Below are 23142 nucleotides of genomic sequence, written 5' to 3'. Positions count from 1 at the left end.
GTAGAAATAGGCTTCATACATAAAACACACATGGGGAAATGAAGTCGGGTTTCAGGGAACGCTGTAACCACAAGGCTACCCATATTATGTCAAATGGGTTAACATTTCAATTCAGAGTCACCTCTTTCAACAAACAGGTGTTTTTTGTGTGGCCTTTATGGCATGGGGTAACTCAGACCAAGGAGAATCATTCTGTCCTGTCTGAGTGTCATTTGAAGACATGGATGTCAGTTCTACATGGCGTTGTGCGTATTTGCAGAAACATCAAGTCGACTTGTATACTGCCAACATTAAAAATATGAGCTATAAATACCGCCCGAATGTGTGCGTTGTTCATTGTGAGATGAAGACTTGACAAAGAGATTAAAATACAGCTAATGCATCGGTTTTGTTAATTAACTCACTTACAAAACCTGTAACATAGGTGACGCATAACATTCACGCCATCATTGCACGGAACACATTGTCTTGATGGGCTGACAATACATGAATCGTTTAAAACATTAAACATGATGCAACATAATCGTAATGTGGGCCCATAATACCATCACACCCATTAACTACCCTCCAGCATGTCTACAATAGCATGCCTTATTGAGATCATTGTTTCATTTATCGATTTGGGAGATCAAGTTTCATCTCTGCTTTTAATTGATCCATTCATACACAGTAAGTTCTAACCGCTTTAAACATTTGTCCTGTAACTTTCAAACAGAAGTTTCTGTTCGATTTGATAATCGATAGTGCTTGTTGTCTGGCGTTGATGATTTCAACTTCACTTGGGTTGATGCGTCTCCTGCTGGAGGATTTAAGTCCTCTGTGGCGTTTCTCCATTAAGCTGAATCAGACATTAATACAACATTGACCCTACAAAAGACCTTGTGAGTGCTTATATTAAATTACTCACCTCATTGTTGAAAATTGAACATTTTGTGAGCAAATATTTGATAGCTTTACTGGATTTACTTTTCCAATCCCTGACTGTCTGGTTTGTTTTCAGGCCGCCATTCCTCCAGGGTACTGCTGTATGACCTATAGTAACAAACACACACACATGCAAATTGTGTGAACGACGGGTACTTACCTTTTCTGTCAGTGTCGCCGCTGATTTCTTTCTCGTTTACCCAAGATGAGCTAAATATACTTGCTTTCAAGTGAAACTGTCTCAATGACAGTTGTCACCTGTAGCACAGGACATGTTTACAACGTTGTGGTCACAGACTGACAGTGGTCCATTCAGGCAATGTTCACAGAATGGATTGCCCAAATACGATGCTAGTCAGGCTGACAGTGACCCATTCACGCAATGTTGAAGGAATGGATTGCCCAAACAAGATGCTAGTCACACTGACTATGGACCATTCAGGCAATGTTCACAGAATGGATTGCCCAAATAAGATGCTAGTCACACTGACAATGGCCCATTCACGCAATGTTCACAGAATGGATTGCCCAAATAAGATGCTTGTCAGACTGGCAATGGCCCATTCACGAAATGTTCAAGGAGTGGATTGCCCTAATAAGATGGATGCTAGTCAGACTAACAGTGGTCCACTCACGCAATGTTCAAGGAGTGGATTGGCCAAATAAGATGGTAGTCAGAATGACAGTGACCCATTCACGCAATGTTCAAGGAGTGGATTGGCCAAATAAGATTGTAGTCAGACTGACAGTGGCCCATTCACGCAATGTTCAAGGAGTGGATTGCCGAAATAAGATGCTAGTCACACTGACAATGGCCCATTCACGCAATGTTCAAGGAGTGGGTTGCCAAAATAAGATGGATGCTAGTCAGACTGACAATGGCCCATTAACGCAATGTTAAAGGGCTGGATTGCTTAATACGATGCTAGTCAGACTGACAGTGGTCCATTCACGCAATGTACAAGGCGTGGATTGGCCAAATAAGATGGTAGTCAGACTGACAGTGGCCAATTCACGCAATGTTCAAGGAGTAGATTGCCCAAATAAGAAGCTAGTCACACGGACAATGGCCCATTCACGCAATGTTCAAGGAGTGGATTGCCCAAAGAAGATGGTAGTCAGACTGACAGTGGCCAATTCACGCAATGTTCAAGGAGTAGATTGCCCAAATAAGAAGCTAGTCACACTGACAATGGCCCATTCACGCAATGTTCAAGGAGTGGATTGCCCAAAGAAGATGGTAGTCAGACTGACAGTGGCCAATTCACGCAATGTTCAAGGAGTGGATTGCCCTTATAATCTTGTATTCAGACTTACAGTGGCCCATTCAGGCAATGTCCACTGAGTTGATTGCCCAAATAATATTTGGTTTCTGAGGCTAGCCAAGAAGGTGTAATCGTTTACTCCAACGTATGTATATTTGGAAAGGAAATGCTTAGTATCATGACTGGATTGGTACAAACATTTCAGGACTCAAAACAGTTTTATGTAAACACGACTACAGGGGAAGTACACAGCCATCATGAGATGAAACACATTGGTGCACGATACCAAGTTTTCGAGTGCGTGTTGAGTACCCTAGTCTTCAGTACTCAGAAACTCATTTATCCCTGATTGTTATAGGGATGAAATAACAAATACACATATGTAGAAGGTGTGTGTGTGTGTGTGTGTGCGCGAGAGAGAGAGAGGGGGGGAGGGGGAGGGAGAGAGAGAGAGAGAGACAGAAAGAGAGAGAGAGAGAGAGGGGCAGAACAATATATCCTGAGTGATATCGTTTTGTCAGTAGAGTTTCTACTATGCCTTGACGTCATCAGTTGCATGACACCATAAACTTGACTAGGTCACAATGCTTAAAGTCTAATGGCAAAACTAATGAAGAGTCATTTGTTTATGTTAAATAGAATCTCGCCCCTGTGTCCTCTGATACCAAATATACCAACACTCGTTATTAAAAGTTAAAAAACATGTAACTTTATCAACTCCTGTTGATATAATTGATACCAGTAGACACTTGGGAGATATTTGCTATATATCCAGTACGAAGCACGCATGTGTGAAGGCACTGTTAGTTTATCTAGAGACGTTAATGAGGATTAAAATATATTATTGTTTGATGGTTAAACAGTAACATGAACTATGGCACATATGCACTCTGCTGCAGGTAAGATTCTTGTGGCGGGCGTACTCGATAACATATTGATCGAATGAGGCAATAGTTATAATCTTGGGTACAGAAACAACAGCTGTCAAATATGTTCAAGAGTTACACATTTGCATCAGGCAGAAGTTAAGGGTCTTAATGACAATTGGAATATGTTGCTTTGAGATACATAAACATCGAATCATTCAGTGATATGCTGCTTGATCAGTTGCTAATAGCTTGATTATAGAAGGAAGGTATTTCACTCCGGATAAAGTGCTACTAATGGGCTCTTTAAAACACCAGCCTGTTATTGATGCTGTACAATATGGACCAACGGCAGGCCAGGCAATGATATGCTTTAGGTAGATATTGTATATGTACACTCTATTACTCTACAAGACATGTGTATTGGCTGTGGACTGCTGCTGTGAACGTAAACACACGCCAGTGTGCTACGCACAATCAATTTCTCAGACAAAGAGTGCTTATGGCACATATAATTTCTTGCCTTTAGACTTGGAATAAGTGCACGTGATTCACTTAAGAAACAATAACGGTTATTCCCGTTAATCAGTCTTGATCAGTAAACAATGCTCTCTTCAACAAGTACCACCATGATAGTATTTCAAACAGCTAACATGTTGTTATTAGCAGTCAAGTTTCAATTAGTTTTATCTCAGTCACTCAACAATACGGACACTTGTAAGAAGATGGCATTCTATAGGAGGCCTGAGATGGATGATCTGGTGTTTACCAGGAGCCTGATAGAAGAGATGAACCAGGTGGACATGAGGGCTGAATGTTTCCCTCTATGTCACCGTCGGGAGTTGTGTAACCTAGTCTTGTACAACTCACTGACAAGGAAGTGCAGAGTATACACTGAAGCCTTTGGCTCGATCAGTGACGGCACAGTTGAAACTGGATGGCAGTACTATGGAAGTGAGTATTAATGAATAATTAGAAAAGACCCATTTGAATATTCTTTTTAAATGAATGTCATGTGTGGAGTTACCATTTTCTCACACTAGGCTAGGCCTACACTAGGCTCTCACACTATTCTTTCGCGATGTTAAATCGACTTGTTTTCAGACATCATATATTGCAGTGTTTAATGATATGTTAAGAACATACTGTCTTATGGTACCGCAATTTTGCTACTCATACAACTATACAACTGTTCAGTTGATGTAATGCAGCAAATGATCGCGATTCGGTATTAGTGCAGATATTTAATTTTTCTTTTAACAGTAAGGTTGGTTTAAAAACGTTGTTGCTCTTTGGTCTATTTCTGAATTATGTTCTATTCATCTCATGGGTGTAGCAAAAGAGGAATTCTGAATATAACACTGAGTAGGTGACAAATGAGGAATCTGTCAAAATGTTCACCAGTAGTAAAGTGAGTGAGTGAATTAAGATTTATAGTCACATCGGCAATATTTCAGCCATATCGTGACTTAAAAAGAAATATATTGATAATAAATGCACCAGTGGTAAAGATGGTGACGAATGCCTCTAAACGAATATTACCGTTTGAATTTTGGGATCGAGAGCCCATCATTAAAACTTTTATCTGGACAAATTGGAATTTCAATCAAACATTGAAATGGCCCAGGCAGGGGCATCATGCCTTAACCTTTACTAAATGAAATTTAGACTGATGATATTTTGAGCGACTTGTGGACAAACTTCAGTAGTTTGAAGACTATCGTTTGTCTCACTGGAAGCCAGTGTAGTTCTTTCAGCACAAGTGTTATGTGCTCCTGTACCCTGGTCCCGGTGATGGGTCTGTCTGCACAATTTTGTACTCGCTCAAGTGTTACCCTTGCAGTGTTGATATTGTGCTCCATACTAAGGTCGGTTGCAGTGGTCTATTATTAATGGGACAAAGAAAGGATCAGACATTTGACGGTATTCCCGTCTACATATTTGTTCATATTTCCAATGTTCCAGATATGATAGTATGCAGTTTTGCAGACGTTGCTCACATGCTTGTCCATGCTGGAGGTTGAGTAAAAATCACACCCTGATTTTGAACATTTGGGCTTGGGTCGATTGTTACTTCATCAATTACCAAAGTTGGGTATTTTCCGTATTGGCTTCATTTGGGATGACAAGATCACAAGATACTGGATTTTATCATCATTTAGTTTGAAAAAGGTTGCTTGTTATTCATCGCCTGATATCTGCAATTATTTTTTTAATACTGTCAAAAGTGACCTCAAATAAAGGTGGAACCAATGGCTTGGGTGTTAGCTGGAATCTGAGACAGTGTGTCCTTGTAATGTCTCCTACAGAGATGGTGCGTACAGTGAAAAGTACTCCATACCTAGCTTTACAGAATCCATTTATGATAGTGAGTGAGTGATTTAATATTTAAAGTCCCATCGGCAATATTTCGGCCATGTTGTGACGACAACATATTTGACATTGAAATGTAATATGTGTATATTATAAAAACCTGCCTGCAAAGGACAGTAAATTAACTAGAATATCACAATTACAACTCAAACTAGCATTGAAATTTAAAACTAATAGCACTATTTGGACAATACAATATCCATTCATAATAACGGATTGTTGTCGATCTGCAAGGAATGATGCTAACTACGGGAATACATCTCCACTGACGCCAATACGTGATTTCAGCACAGATTCCAATAGATTTTCCCTTGGTTCCTAGTATAGTGATCTACCTTTTATATTGTATTGTCTTCTACAGTTAAACGTTTTTAGCTTTTCATACTAGTTTTATATCTAATCTGTGATCCTCTAGATATTTCACTGTACTTCGTTGACAGGGTTTTATAATTTGACTTTAGTTATTACAATTTTATTTATTATTCAAATCCTCGTCACGATATGGTTGCAGTATTGCCGATGTGACGTTAAATCGTAACTCACTCACTCACTTCAATAGATTTTCATATTGTATCTAACACTGAAGACAGATCCCATGAGTACGAGAAGAAAATCGCAGCTACATGAGTGTCACTGGCTTGAAGTGGATCATTCTGGACACGCAACAGACTAGTGCCCGCGCTGTGGCTTGACTTGGAGGCTGACTGTAGGACTTATCTAAGGTTGTCCACTCTTTCGGTTATTTTAGAGATAAAGACCAATAATCTGGAAGAAGATGCTGATGAAGCGTTGGCTTTTTCAAGGGGGACTTTAACAATGCTTCTTGACGCACAAACGGAAGCATCTGCCCTCTTAGTGGTTTATTCGTGATGGTAGTGAGAATGGGTGCAACAGCATCTTGACACTGTTTCAGAAGCCAAGTGGGCAGGAATCAAGGGTGCATGATTTCGTCAGACTCTTCATTAGAACTTTCTGATCTGTTTCTTCACAAGTTGGTGTGAATTCAAACAGTGGTGCCAAAACAGGAGGGTCAGGCACATCATGTTCTGCCCTTGCATCGCTGCTGTCTTCAAGTGAATCAAATGTTTTGCGGGTATTCTCATATTTTTGAGAAATTGTTGCTAACTGTTCTGCAGATGAGTGTTTTTTTTCATGAAGAGCAGGGAGTTTGCTACCTACTACACGAAGTGTCCTTAAGTTTCAAGTCAATGAGCTGATTCCATTTTTGATTATCGTGATTAGTTCAATTTAAGTATGACTGGTGAAAATATATGAATTTTTTTGTCTATGTCAAACCCATATTTGATATGAGTGATATAATGTATACAACAGTGTGGCTTGGGTTACAATAAGCTAATACATGACACAGGTAACGTTCTGGATTGTGTAACGTTTTGACATCAGACTTAAAAAAATATGTCCCTGTTTATGTTGTCTTGAGACGTTTTATTTTGTATTCCATTTACCTGAATTTGGGACTGCACAGCTACACACACGTAACAAGAAAATTTAATTCCAGAAAACCCAGATGCCTGGGTTGGTGACCTTAATGTTTCTGTTTCGTCCCCAGCTAACTGTGTCAACTTTAGACTTGACAATGCGCACGCAGATGTTGACGTCATCAACACTGCCCCCAAAGATGTCTGCAACTCGAACATCATTGCCTCCGACGACAACACATCTTCATGTTATGTTGGTGCATCATGGGAAGTGGTGCCAGTCAAGTGTGTGTCATGTTACACAGGCCTACCACAACAGTACGCGGTAGGTTGACGATAATCTGTAATGAATACATTAATATTTGGAATGGTGACATACAGGGCAAGACTGAGTACTTATCAAAGTGTTAACAAAAGAGTGAAATAAGACCATATTTATAAGAAGCAAATGGTTATGGTATATGTTCACATGTTTATTACTGTGAGTATACACTTGAGTATAAACATAAATTTGTAAATGAAACAGTTTGATACTTTTTTCAAACAGTATCCATACGCGGCACATACACAAGATTTGACCTTTGACCTTGCCGCAGGGATGAAGCTGAAGATGGAAGTGGCAGGAGACACAACTCCACCGTAAAATAACCTGTTTTCTACACTGTAGCAGATTTGTTTTGCACCGAATATTTTAGCAGTATATTTGCGGCACATATATAGTTCTGTTTAATGACATATACAATCGTGAATAGGTGGCAGAAGGGCCCATAGCATAAATATGATGACGAAATCTCCTCAACCAAATTGGATGTGGCGTTTATTCAGGGTAACCTTAATATAATGAGGACAACCAAATCCTTGACAAATAATGTCAGATTTGAATAAACTCCAATAACGTTTCACAGTGTCGCTATATAACATTTATGATATTCTTTTACCAGTGCATCTGCACAAATACATATACATGTCGTTTGTCACAGCAACGGTGTCTGGATGGTAACCCTGACCGAGGACATCGTGTATGTGTTGTCTTTGAGATGGGGCACTACCCCAACTGTAGCCATCTTCAACACCTGGCACGGTGGAGTATATGGAGCAGAGGAAAGACGGTATGGTCTGTCAGTGAACAACATCAGCAGCTACAGTATTGAAATCCACATCAGTCAGTCTACCTTCGAGGTATGCAACGCGCACATCTTTAAGGTGAAATCTAAGATATGTATGGTGATTGATAACAATGACTGACTTGGTCCAGAAAAAAAGACCAAGATAAACGCTTTCATTTTTGCTGGCAAGAAAGTTGCACGATGTCCTTCAGACAATTAAACATATAGCACACATCTCACTTGTGTTTGACATTTGGGTTTTATTGATTTCTCTTTTCAGACCTATGTCGACGGAACTCTGTGGATGACCAACCAGATGCGTCTCCCGTTCATTGATGTCCGACGTGTAAATGTTGAAGGCTTTACGGCACTGCGGAGTTTCCACATTGGCTATGAGATGTGCTGATTTCAAGTGATGACTTTGTCGCACTGGCCATACAAGGTATACTCACAAATACTTGAAGATCCTCCGTTTTGTATCCCTTGTGATGTGAGAGAGTGACAGTCAAACATCTCCTGCTCCATCATAAGGGATAAGTATTGCAATGTGAAAACAGTTAAGGATCTTTTTAACACTGTTATTTTTCATTTAGTTATTGGCTTTTTAAAAGAAATTGATTTAATAGATGGGTTTTGAAAAATATGTTCTGTAGAAAGTTGCATTTGAATGATTGGTAATTTAGATTAGTAATTGAAATTGTTAGTGGCTGTACCCTGAAAGGGGATTAAAGTATCGTAAACTTATTGTCCTCCTGAGAGGGTACGTAAGTCCCAACACATTTCAAGTAAATTTCAGTCTACCAGGTTTTTTAATCGTAGTATTTTTGTCATTTTAATGCTTGGCTAAATCTCCGCATAATCGCCAATGGCTGTAGGGATGATGTAAATCCAGCTACGGTCCATGCAAGTAGCACAGGTACTCTAAGTCCCCATGGTCCTTAGTATGGTGATCTCCCTTCAGTTTTTGGTGATATATAGCCTGCTTTTATCTGGTATTGTCCTTATAGTGCTATTAATTTTAACTTTACACACTAGTTTTAATTCAAATTGTGATATTCTAGTTGTTTTATGATAAACACATTTTCCATTTCAATGTAAAATATGTTCTCGTCACGGTATGGCTGTAAAGTATTGCCGATGTGACGTTAAATATTTAGTCGCTCACTGACTCACCGAAAGCTGAGAATGCCACATTCACAACATATATCTCTGATATTGTTTAGACCACGATCAAACCAATTCTTTATTATATATAAGGATTTAAAGTGATGATTTAACAACAGAAAATGTACCATGATTTAGTTTATATCTTCAAACTCTAGATTGTGTTTTCTATAAAATATCCCCCAGGCCAAAAGAAAATCTCTCCAAAAAGGGTTGTCTGACACAGATAAACAATCAACCGCATGTGAGCCCAGAGCTAACAAATGTCTTGCAGGAAAGATGTTATTAAGGCTTTTATTCCTCTTTATAAAGCGTTTTAATGGTCATAATATCATGGCATTGATAAAAGAATCTAGGTCTGTCATTCTGAGGCCACCTTAATGATAATGGGTTTTCTTTTAATTTTGTCATTTTTATCACTCCAAAGAAATTTGAAGATTTAATAAACGTTTTGGGCGGGTTAGGAAGTGCGGAAAATATGTGTACTAAAGTTGAACTAGCTAGGGTTTTAATGACAGTGATTTTCCCAGTTAAAGTCAAATTCCTTTTTCGCCAACTTGCAAGCAATCTATTTATGTGATCTAAGCGTCTTCTTGTGTTTATCACCCAAAGGTCATTTAGTGAAGCATTTAATAAATTATAAATAGAAAGAAACTCAGTGTTGAAAACTACAGCAAGTCAATGAAATAATGTCAGTTCCACTGCAAACTCTTAATTGGACTGTGTCTCTAAAGTAAACAAAGTCATTGGACGGTTTCTCATTTCTATTGAAATATTAAATTCTACAATGACTTCAGTAAATGCAAAAGCTTGCTATTTGGAATGTGCCTTGGAAATAAAGACAGCCATCGGAACGGGTTATAACTTCTATTAAAGTAGTAGTACCCAATCAGGTGAAAACCTATTGACAAAAAGGAGTATTGACAATACACTGAGTATTTATCAGTTGTTTCTGTTTCACCGGCTTTCTAGTTGTCATAATGTTTTACGTCTGTACACTTGGCAGAGTGCTACTTATCTCAGAGTCTGATTTGATTCTGAAGAGCTGACAATTAATGATACAACAAAGCTTTTCCTTAATGCGTTATGATTAAGGATGGGGATGTACCAAGCAATACAACTCATATGCCACCTAAACCAATTAAAACAGCTCTGCATATTGCATATAGTGCATTGATTTCAAACATAACTGTTATGTGGAAGTTATTTTACGTATATGTCGTCTTCGATTACTATGTTTATAGCATGTGCAAAGTAATAAATCGATCCCTGGTGTCATTCACGGATCTTGAACATATACATGTTCATTATGTGTGCTTCCATCCACCCATCAACAGACACGTACACGCAGACACAAACCTACAGAGACGCACACACAGTCACCCACATGCACACATATACCCTGACACAGACAGACAGACATGTTCCTCAGGGAGTTGAGATTGATAATACGGTGTGCCATCTGAGTTTGACATCCAATGATCGAGAGAAAACCAAGCGCCTTTGAGCAGCTGAGCTGGGTACTGGCGCTATACAAAATGAAATACATACATGTCAAATTGTCTGAAGTTACAAATATATTCCCAACCTGCACAGTAGTTAAGTCAAATATGGGTACACATACATGTTAGAATATCACAAAATGTCACAAGATCAACTGACAACTAGCAAATAGTTGTTAAAGTCAACAGGTGGTACAAGTAAAACCAGAGATCTAGTCACAGTAAACAGGCAGCAGAGTTATCCACCTACAGCCAATCACTCGTCTACTTTCAGTGTACGTTGATGAGACAATATATTTTACGAGACCTTCTTTCAGTTCCCCACTCATTATCACCAGCAATGTTGGTTTCAGAGAGCAAATTTAACTTAACATTGAGTGAGTATATTTCTGACCTTAATTGGACCAGAAGCCCAGAAACAAGGTTATAGCTTGTACTTCGGTATGCACACTTGACTATACACCCGAACTGTTAAAGATCTTCAACCTAACACCTGATATGCTGAACTTGATTTTTCGACAGATCCCAACCAAAGGTCTACAGAACATGTGCTGGGTCTTCCTACATTCCTGTCCATGTTATCGACCTGGTTGTCGAATGTTGGACCCTGAATGTATTGCTGTAGATGTTATCATCGGAACTCTTCAGAAAGATATTTTTCATTTCAATAACCATTTAAGAAAGTATCAGACTGTAGCGTTAGATTTACCTATGGCGTGTACAGTTCAAAATGAACACAATACCGTTATTATACCAACACTCGAAATTAAACGTACCCTACTAGTATTCAATGTGGTGATTTCAGTTCCATCAACCGGAAGCTCATTGTTGTTGATACTCTTTCAATCACTATGCTACTTCAGATGTATTTATCAAGTGCAGATCTTCACAAATGATCTTTCTGATTGTTTGACATCTCCAGACCCGAAAACATGCTGCTCTATCTTTGAACAATTTCTTCTGATGCCATGATATTACTTATATGACTATTATTAGTTCATAAAGGTTCTCCCTATACAAGTTCACATTTTCTTTACTTTCTAAGACCCTTGAAGGTCCGGGTAAGAAAGAGCCTTCAGTAACCCTTCTTGTCGTAAGAGGTGACTAACGGGATCGGGTGGTCAGGCTCGCTGGCTTACTTAATACATGTCACCAATACCAAATTGCGCAGATCGATGCTCATTCTGTGATCACTGGATTGTCTGGCCCACACTCGATAATTTACAAACAACGCGTGTGCAGCGCGTTTGTGTCCCATGTGACACGCGTGTGCAACGAGACGGCTTACTCCCGATTTTGACAGTCCCAATTTTGACAATGTACTTTCACACTTCTGTAATTGATCTACTAGTTGTCCCAATTTTGACAATGAACTTACCGGATGGTGTGTGACACTGGTCTTATCCCGAAGGAGAAGAACAGCTCAGGCAAAGTACCATATAACTTATCATGAGAGTGGATGATATCCACTAGTAAATCGTTGGTACACTTGTCAGCTCTTCTCGTGCCCGTTATTTCATATTACCGGTATGGATATAGGAACCAATAGAGCTATACATCTGTACTTGTCTCAGTTGATAGCATTCAAATAATTACCCTTATTTGGTACATCTAGTTATCCCAGTGTTGACAGCGAATCTTCACACCTTAACGGATCAGTTACCATGACGCTGGCAAAAATAGGACACTACCAACGTCACACACACGCGTGTACCACGGGACCAAGTGTCAGTTGAAAATGACGAAAAGCGTTAGGATTGCATACATAGAATTGTATGATTTTTTAATCGGGAAATTTGCTAGAAGAGGTCGGGGATGAACTATGGAATTTTTTAGTTGGTACTTGTTTTGAAATGTGACCATTTTTTTAATATTATGCAAGGCTTTCGTTTTATAAGTATCTTCTGTTAGCGGTATGTTATCTAGTGTAGGGTGGGAGTTATCTCCCTTTTTGGAACGAGCTTTTCGTGTTGTGTTAGCGCTGAAAAAGACCGCATGGTGTGCCGAGATGCACTGCAGGTTGATGGAAGCTGTGTTTTGTATAGAGGCGGAAAATTCACTCTTCAGGTACATATATTCATTTCTTTATAGTCTAAATGCACTGTAAAGTAGTATTTCCTACTTAGTCATAATTACAGGTAATTTCAAGTACTTTTTGAAGATTGTTTTCATTCATGCTTCACGGAAGATTGCATTACACCTAAAGGGTAGATTATTTGTTTACTTCTTTACCCATGCCAAAATATATTGTATCATTGAGTAATTCAGTTAAATGTTTAGTGTATTATAATGTCATGTAGGAATGACGAAAGTGTTTTCGGTTAATTTCTCCATATTTTCATCTCTGTATTTTATGGAAGAGTTCATTATTTCCATAGGGGTTACATTTTGCCATGTGCTTTTGAGCAATAACTTGAGATAACTATAAGAAATATTTTCAAGATATTGATACATTTTTTCACGTGAAGTGATAATGATATTTGCAATGTATTTTCAGTACTGTATTTTGCATTTGAGAGTTATTTCCATTTTGGGAGAGTCCATTATTTAATGGGTATTATTGTAGACTAAGTGTATTTGTGGATCAGGACCAGGGTTGTAAGAGTAATATTGATTGTACTATTGTTGTGTTATCAATGCAGTGTGTATTTATTTCTACATTTGTTCAATTTGCAGAATTCTGTCAACTTTATTTAATAAAGGACTTATTGGAAGAATTCCGCTTTATTTAACCATTGTTCATTCAAAACAAATTTCTGAAGAATGAAGAGTTACAGAGTGTCGATGTATGGACAACAAATGAAGAGTGTCGATGAATAGACAATTTAAAGGTGACATTAAACTTTGTTGATGAATGATGGCTACACAAGATTTCATTCTGCAAGAGGTTGAAGCTGAAATTCATAGTATGGATGAGGAGAGGAGGTTCCAGGAAATGGATGAGAGGGAAAGCGAGGTACGTCAGAAGAGAAAATTATACAGAGCAAAGATAACAAGAACAATTAATCGATTATTATTGTCAATGACAACCAGGAAACTTACTCCACGGAGAGCTGAAAGAGAACTAGATGATCTGCGAACTGATTACAAACAGACTTTATTGTTGAATGCAGAATTGTACAACTTTCCTAACGCAAAATGTACTCAGCTTGACAAGTGGGAGACAGTCCTCACTGATGACATCTATGAGATAGAAGACAAGATAGACGATTATAAGAAAAGAGAAGAACTATCTCAAATAGAGGAAGCACAGCATCACAGGAAAGTTATATCTATTGAAGCTATCAGTGATAGAGAAGAGGCCAACAAGCATGAAACTGACAGAAAAGGCAGCATCGAGGTCAAGCAAGAATATCCAGACAAAGTAAATGACAGTAGAATATCCAGCATGCAAGATCCAGGTGCAGATCCACATGTTAGGCAAGATGATTGTCCAGTTACTGTTGACTCATGGATTGACGATTTGGTAGAATATGAAGAGACAAAGTTACCACAGGCGTCTCATACAGAGATGAGTATTGCACAAGCCTTGTACAGACTAGAGGCAAGCAGAGACATTCCATCGTTACAGATTAAACAGTTCAGTGGCAATGCATTGGAGTATGTAGAATTTATTGAAACTTTTAAAATTCATATTCACAACAAAATTAATTTGACTGATGAGCAAAGAATGGGACAATTGAAAATGCATTTATCTGGGGAAGCTGAGAGATCAATAGCAGGTTTGGGATCAAGTGGATTAATGTATGCGTCAGCCTTGAAGACAATAAAGGAACAGTTTGGACATCCAAGTCGCATAGCAAGGAAATTTATCCAACAACTGACAAAAGGGGTAAAGATTAGAAACAACGATCGCAACAGTTTACGTGATTTTTCTGTTGAAGTGATGAACTGTATTGCAACTCTTACAAGACTAAACTACCTTAGTGATGTCAACACAGTGGAAACGTTGCGGCAGATTATTCAACGCCTTCCTGATTACCTGATATTAAGATGGAAATCTACAGTCACAGATATCAGAGAAAGAGGACGTATTCCAGACCTGAAAGAAATAAGTGTATTTCTACGCAAAACAGTGAAAACTGAGTTTGATCCGGATTTCGGAGACCTGGAAAGAAGTGCAAGATTTGAGACCAGAGAAAATAGAGACAAAAGTTTCATGAACAAGAATGGGAAGAAGGGAATTCACACAGCGCAAGCTGAAAAGAGACATGGATTGAAATGTTACGTGTGTGCGGAAGGTCACAGAGTGAATGAATGTCCAACATTCATCGATTCAACAGTGAGTGACAGAGTGGACATTGTGAGGAAGAACAGGCTTTGTTTTTCATGTCTGGTTAAAGGTCATATCGCCAGAGACTGTAGATCCAGGATAACTTGTGGGAAAAATGGGTGCGTAAGAACGCACAATCAGCTATTGCATACAGACCCAACCAAAGCATGCGCTGCTTCTTCTATCTTAGATACTGATGGCATTCTTCCAGTGGTCAGAGTGATGTTTAGAGCGGCTAATGGAAGGACAAGAGAGGGTAACGTTCTTATTGACGGCGGAGCTGGCACCACAATTATTCGAACTGATTTTGCGAAAGCTCTTGGATTACAAGGAAGAAGAGAAAGAATAGAGTTATCCGTAGTTGGTGGTAAGAAAGTGACTCAGAACTGCAGTCGACGTGTGAACTTCTGGATATCGCCACTTCATGACAAGATGAATGAGTTTCAAATCGACGCTCACGAGATAGATGACACAGTCTGTAATATAGGGCCACTCAATCGAAAGTGGTTGTCAACTTTCAAACATCTGGAAGATCTGGAGTTTCCTCATAAAGCGGGTCCGATCGACTTGGTATTAGGAGTCCAATACAGTTATTTACATGCAGATCAAGAAGTCAGAGAAGGACAACCCTATGAACCGATTGGGAAACTTTCACGTCTAGGATGGTGCGTGATGGGAAGTGAGAAAGTGTCAATGCCTTCTACACCTACGATAAACTTTGTACAGAAAATAGATCTTGAGAAAATGTATGATCTGGAATCCCTAGGTGTTCAAGCACCAAACTGTTCTTGTCCTAAGACTGTGATGTCAATCGACGATCGAAAGGCAATGGAAATGTTTGAATCATCATGTCAGAAAGAAGATGATCGTTACATCATTGGATTGCCATGGAAACGGGACAAGAGAGAATTACCTGACAATTACCAGATTGTAGAAAAAAGACTGCTTGCTCTGGAGAAAAATCTACTGAAAACTCCTGAAAAAGCAGAACTTTATGGTAAAGCCATGCAAGAAATCGAAGATAACGGATGGTCGGAGAAGGTTGAAGAAGAAACATCTGACGTGACATACTATCTACCTCACCATGGGGTGTACCGGCCTGAAAAGTTAAGTACCCCTCTCCGCATTGTATTTGATCCTGCCTGTCTTTGTGAAGGAGTGACACTAAATTCATTTCTTTATAAAGGACCCTCTCTACTGGGAAACCTGTTTTCTACATTGCTTAGATTTAGAGAAAAACCAGTGGCATTCATCGGGGACATCTCGAAGATGTATTTACAAATTCGCCTCCTTGAGTCAGATACACAAGTCCATAGATACCTCTGGAGAAACTTAGACATGTCATGTGACTTTTGGAGACAAATCATCACCAGACATGGCGAATTTCATAATGCTGAAAATGGCCGAGGATAACCAAGAGGAATATCCAGATGCAGCAGACATTCTACGAGACGATCGGTATATGGATGGCATTCTTCATTCTTGTGACACAAATGAAAAGGCATCTGAATTGATGACAGATCTGGACGCCATACTGAAAACTGGGAGTTTTAAAATCAAAGAATGGATATGTTCGTCAGATAAAACTCAAAATGTGGAAGACAATGACAAGATATCACTAGATGTGCCTGATTCTAGTCAAGAAATTCAGGAAAAAGTGAAAACTCTAGGAGTTTTGTGGAACTTTCGCACTGACACATTTCATTTTAAGGTGAAGCAAGTTATTTTGGATAAATACACAAGGCGATCAGTACTTTCACACATAGCCCAGTTGTATGATCCCTTAGGACTGGCGTCCGTAGTGACAATTCGAGCAAGAATTGCTATGCAGAACCTTTGGAAAAAGAAAGAGTATGATTGGGATGATATTCTGCCAAATGAGATGAGTGGACTGTGGAAAGATATTTTCAGAGACTTAGAAAATCTCAATGAAGTGAAATTTGACAGATGTCTGACACCTGAAAATAGATGTGGTTCACCAGAACTACATGTCTTTGCCGACGCGAGTAATGACGCATATGGAGCGTGCGCATATCTTCTGTGGAATACATCAGAAACTACAAGTGTTAGACTAGTCGCAGCGAAATCAAGAGTTGCACCCCTAAGACAATCAACCATTCCACGTCTTGAACTGATGGCAGCACTCATCGCATCACGACTGGCAAGAACTATATACAATAGTATGAGAAGTAACCCGCAGGTATTTCTTTGGTCAGATTCAAGAATAGTGCTACACTGGTTGCAGTCTGAATCTACAACATTGAAACCATTTGTAGGAGTGCGTGTGGCGGAAATCCAAGCGGAATGGCCAGTTAGCAACTGGAAGTTTGTGCCTACAAAACTCAATCCAGCTGACGATTTGAGTAGAGGGATGAAAGTGGAGAAAATCAAAGACAGTTGGTTTCACGGTCCTAGTTTTCTTAGACAGGGAAGAGCAGAATGGCCAGAGCAAAATTTCACAACAGAACAGAGTGAGAAGGATGAATTGAAAAAAACCAAAGAAGGTATGCAGTAGTATGCAAAAAAGAGACAGATTGTGTTTTCATAGACTGTCAAAGATTCTCAAGTTGGAGAAAGCTTCTTCATGTGACGGCTTACTGTTTTCGCTTTATCGAATTGTGTAAGAAGAAAAGAAAGCTGATTGTTGGGAAAACAGATTGTCTTCAACCGGAAGAGATACAGAGAGCAGAGAATTACTGGATTCAACATGCACAAAAATCACTTGGCGACTGGGAAAAGTCTTTCTCAGAATTATCTCCCTTTGCAGAAAATGGATTGATCAAGGTTGGAGGAAGGCTTGGACATTCACCACTTGCATATGAACAGTGTCACCCAGTGTTACTGCTGGCATCAAATCACATTTCAGATCTCATTCTCAGAGATGTTCACTTGAAAGTCTATCATGCAGGAACAGAGAGAACTTTGTCAGAATCTCGACGGAAATATTGGATCCTGAGGGGGAAGAAATGCAGTCAAGGCTATGATAAAAAAATGTACTGTTTGTAGAAAACTCCTAAAACCGCCACATGAGACATTCATGAATGATTTACCAGCAGAGAGAGTGAATCTGTTTTCACCGCCTTTCTTCACCACAGGTGTGGACCTATTCGGTCCCTTCTATCTACGCTATGGCCGAAACAAGAAAACCAAGGCCTGGGGGGGCGCTTTTCACCTGTGCTGTGACAAGAGCGATTCATCTGGAAGTCGTTGAGAGTTTATCAACGGAATCATTCCTACATGCACTGAGACGGTTTGCTGCGAATCATGGATGGCCATCAACAATGATATCAGATAATGGCACGTCATTCGTCGGAGCAAAGAAAGAGATAAAGAAACTGTTCACAGAAGACAGGAAAGTGTTACAAAGGTTCAGTGTAGAACAACGAATTAGGTAGATTTTCACAACGCCATTAAGTCCACACCAAGGAGGACTTTATGAGAGTATGATAAAACAAGCAAAGAGAGCGATGGAGATAAGTGTCGGAAAACAAGTTTTGACATGGAATGAAATCACAACGGTGTTCGCTGAAGTGAAATGTTTACTCAATTCCAGACCACTTGGATTCAGTTCAAGTGACCCTAATGATCTGCAACCTTTGACCCCAAATCATTTCCTGATAGGTCGGGCTTCAAGTGATGTTCCTCAATGTGTGTGCTCGGAAACAACAAATCTGAGGCGCAGATTTGAGTTTGTGCAGTTTATTGTTTCGCAATTTTGGAGAAGATTTGTGAGGGATTATATTCCTACTCTCATGCAGAGAGTGAAATGGCGAACCAAGGCGCGTCAGATGAGTGTAAATGATATTGTGCTGTTAGTCGACTACAACTTGCCGCGAGGTCAGTGGCAACTTGGTCGTGTTGTCGATGTTCACCCTGGACGTGACGGGGTTGTGCGGAACGTTGCAGTAAAAACTCAACATGGACAGTACAAGAGGTCAGTGCAGAAATGCATTGTTGTGCTGGAGAACAGTGATGATAACTGACAATAGACTGATTCTCTTCTTTTGCTGGGCCCGGAGGGTTGTTTTGAAATGTGACCATTTTTTTAATATTATGCAAGGCTTTCGTTTTATAAGTATCTTCTGTTAGCGGTATGTTATCTAGTGTAGGGTGGGAGTTATCTCCCTTTTTTGAACGAGCTTTTCGTGTTGTGTTAGCGCTGAAAAAGACCGCATGGTGTGCCGAGATGCACTGCAGGTTGATGGAAGCTGTGTTTTGTATAGAGGCGGAAAATTCACTCTTCAGGTACATATATTCATTTCTTTATAGTCTAAATGCACTGTAAAGTAGTATTTCCTACATAGTCATAATTACAGGTAATTTCAAGTACTTTTTGAAGATTGTTTTCATTCATGCTTCACGGAAGATTGCATTACACCTAAAGGGTAGATTATTTGTTTACTTGCCAAAATATATTGTATCATTGAGTAATTCAGTTAAATGTTTAGTGTATTATAATGTCATGTAGGAATGACGAAAGTGTTTTCGGTTAATTTCTCCATATTTTCATCTCTGTATTTTATGGAAGAGTTCATTATTTCCATAGGGGTTACATTTTGCCATGTGCTTTTGAGCAATAACTTGAGATAACTATAAGAAATATTTTCAAGATATTGATACATTTTTTCACGTGAAGTGATAATGATATTTGCAATGTATTTTCAGTACTGTATTTTGCATTTGAGAGTTATTTCCATTTTGGGAGAGTCCATTATTTAATGGGTATTATTGTAGACTAAGTGTATTTGTGGATCAGGACCAGGGTTGTAAGAGTAATATTGATTGTACTATTGTTGTGTTATCAATGCAGTGTGTATTTATTTCTACATTTGTTCAATTTGCAGAATTCTGTCAACTTTATTTAATAAAGGACTTATTGGAAGAATTCCGCTTTATTTAACCATTGTTCATTCAAAACAGTACTTTTATGTTTATATTTGTGTACTGTTTTTGTATATTTGAAGTTAGTAGTTGTTTTGTTTATGTTGTGTGTTTGATTATATATTTTCTAAGTTAGCACTACCTAGTTATATATGCGAACTAGAAGGTCAGAGTTGATAAGAATTATACCAAAGGCTTAGAAGGTTGGGTGTGATTTAGTGGCCTTAGAAGTGTTCGTAGTGTTGTGTCCGGTGAACTCATTCCGTATTATTGGTAGTTTATGCAGTAAGGCAGGACACACACGCCTGTACCCTGCGTATAACACGGGATCACGTTTCAGGGAAATTTGACGAAAAGCGTTACGGTTGCATACTTAAAATTGGATGAAGTTTTAAGTCGGAAATTGGAATGAAATGGTCGGGGATGAACCACGGGATGGTTTAGTTGGTACTTGTTTTGTTTTGTTTTATGTTTTGTTTTTGTATTTTCTGAGTTACTACTATATGGTTATATGGGATCATATGCGAAGTATGAGGCCATCTTTAATAAGAATTATACCTTAGGCTTTGAAACTTTCGGTGTTATTTAGTGGGCTTAGAAGTGTTTGCAGTGTTAGGTGTGTGTTTGTGTCCAGTGAACTCTGGGGCACCATTCTGTGTTTTGTTGTGTGTAGTGTATGCAGTGTAGGTGAACGTGGGCGGGCGTTTCTGTTTCGTTGCAATGTGTGAATTTGTCTGTTTAGAATTTAAATTTGAATATCCTGTTCTAGATTGATGGTATTTTATTTTATTTTCCTTAAGTGTTTTTATGTAATATATTGTTTGGTTATGATTTTGAATTTTGATATTTACTTTGCCACTTTTGGAAGATTGTTTTAGGATAATATTATTTTAGATAATATTACTTTAATTAGATAATAGTATATAAAAAGGAAATAAAAACACTTTACATGGAGCACTCAGGAAAGAACACAGTCACCAAAACCAATCACCTAACCTCACAGGAGGGGTGAATCATAATAAACAGCAAAGCTCAAAAATCCATTTACTTTCGTATATGTCAAAATAGATGGAACACATCTGTATCATTTATCTGATATCACACTGCCAGGCCAGATCAGAGTAAAGTCACATTGTTCATGTTCACTCTGTTGTTCACTGTTCCCCAACACCAAGTAAGTGGGAGACTGAAACTGTGTACTACAGGACAGTGATGGTGCCAGTGAGTAGCCTGGTCATGGCTCACAGCAAGCCCTGGTGAACTGCTACATAGCGAACCTTAATGTTTTAAAAGTGCTGATGCGATCTGAAGCAATTCGTATTCATAATGTTTCGTAAAAAGAAGATGAGCCAGTTATGTTAATTGAAGGCGAAATCACACACACACACACACACACACACACAGAGATTAGTTTAACGTCCATTTTTTACTGTTACAATGGTGATATATTTCGACGTGTTGACATCACGATGTACAAAAGCGCAACAGCACACGTTTTAGTGTTAACAGAAGAGTTGGACACTGTGGATGGCTGTAAATCCTAACTGTGTTACACGTCGGACACCGGGGAGAGGGTGTGATACTCCTTCCTGAACACCACGTCGACAGAAATCTGTAAACAACGTTGACCTGATGATATGAACGTCGACGTCATCATTGATACTTGACAGTGTACTTGAAACCGACGTGCAGGGGAAACTGCTGTTACTCTATCAAGATATAGATTCACCACTTCTGATACCGCACTCTGACTTTTAACCCAATATCCAAAAATATACCAGAGAGGTAATACAAGTGGAGTTGAACGCCCAAGTAGATATAAACAAGCTTCATGAAATTATACCTACGCTAGATTATACACACGATACATGGCGACATGGAAATAACATGTATGTCTATCTAAACATAAATGTATAACTCCCAGATAATATTTTGGTGTTAAATATTGGTTAGCAGTTCATATAACAATTCGTGACCAGAATTTGGACTTGAATTATGCAGGAAGCTTAGGCACAATAAGTCCCTATGACCCCGGTAAGTTGGTCTGGCTGCTAGTGGTTTGTAGCCTAGTTAATTCTCTGATTTAATTAAATGTTGTTTTAATATTGGCGTGGTCCGGGCGAACGCTCTAACCACTGCACATCATTAAATAATCAGTTCATAAAATTGTACATAGCTTTTTTGTTGGGCTTTTTATGTCTGTCAGTCTGTCTAAGTTTTATAACCTGGCTAAGGCAGCTTCACCATAGGCTGTCCGTCCACTTTGTGGCGGTGGAACTGTAGTGCACGGACTTCACGTGGTTGAAACTGACATCACACACTGGGACTCGCGTCAGGACGGCAGAAGTTCTGCTCTTTATACTCGGGTGGTCTGTATTTTGAGACGGTCAGTACGAGAAATGAAAAAAAAATTACAAACGCATGCCCCCCTTACTCTGCCATATATAACTTGTTTTGGCCACTATATGGCTGAAATACTGCTGATGTGACTAGACATCTTAACTCACCCAGTCGAATACCCCAGCAACGCGTCTGTGTACAACAGGTTTGACTACTGATACAGATTTTGTAAATTCTAATGACCTTGAGAATTAAACTTTAGTTAAGGTGAAATGAAATATTTCAAGTATGGTCTAATATGTGCCATACCTATAAGTTACCTAAACATATATATTTTTTTTAGATAATTTAATTAGGTTTAGTCTGTCGCCTGAACAACATTATTTCCACTTCCCAGCCCATCAGTACTGCAATGTTAAAGCCCAAAATAGAGCAAGTCTAGATTTCCTCATGTTCATGGTCTGTAATCATCTGCAGGAAAACTCACATAAGCTGACTTGTTACTAAGTCAACATATCAAACTGCTATCCAATAGCTTCCAAATGTTGCTAGTCTTCGGGCTAGCTATGCCTGAAAGTTACTGCCTACATTGCCCGAAATTTGAATGACGACACGAGTTTCACCATTAAGCTACTAATATGATGAACATGTCATCGGTTCCCAATAGCGCAGATCGATGCTCATGCTGTTGAACACTGGACTGTCTGGTCCAGACTCGATGATTGTGCAACGCGTTCGAGTCCCGTGTCACACGCGTGTGCAACAAGACGGTTTACTCCTGATTTTGACAGTCCCAACCTTGACAGTGGAATTTCACACTTCTGCAATTGATCTACCAGTTGTACAAATTTGACAATGAGCTTACCGAGCGGTATGTGGCACTGGTTTTATCCGGAAGGAGACAATGAGTGAGTGAGTTAAAATTTAACGTCACACCTGCAATATTTCAGCCATATTGCTCATGCTTTTGAGCACTGGATTGTCTAGTTCAGATTCGATTATTTACACA

At 39.1% G+C, this 23142-nt stretch overlaps 1 protein-coding gene across 1 annotated transcript; it reads left to right on the top strand.

Moving 5' to 3' along the window:
* Positions 1–3661: 3661 nt before the first annotated feature.
* On the top strand, positions 3662–8518 carry LOC124255930. The gene is made up of 5 exons (XM_046689876.1): positions 3662–4009; positions 6999–7192; positions 7415–7506; positions 7848–8046; positions 8254–8518. Exons 1-5 carry the CDS (start codon positions 3685–3687, stop codon positions 8377–8379), a joined length of 936 nt encoding a protein of 311 aa, XP_046545832.1. The 5' UTR covers positions 3662–3684; the 3' UTR covers positions 8380–8518.
* The last annotated feature ends 14624 nt before the right edge of the window (positions 8519–23142 follow it).

Source organism: Haliotis rubra, unplaced genomic scaffold (genome assembly GCF_003918875.1).
Source record: "Haliotis rubra isolate DU_JTF1 unplaced genomic scaffold, ASM391887v1 Scf612, whole genome shotgun sequence".
Taxonomy (NCBI): Eukaryota; Metazoa; Mollusca; class Gastropoda; order Lepetellida; family Haliotidae; genus Haliotis; species Haliotis rubra.
The sequence above is the reverse complement of the archived record's forward strand: the minus strand, read 5'-3'. Positions and strand labels throughout refer to the sequence as shown.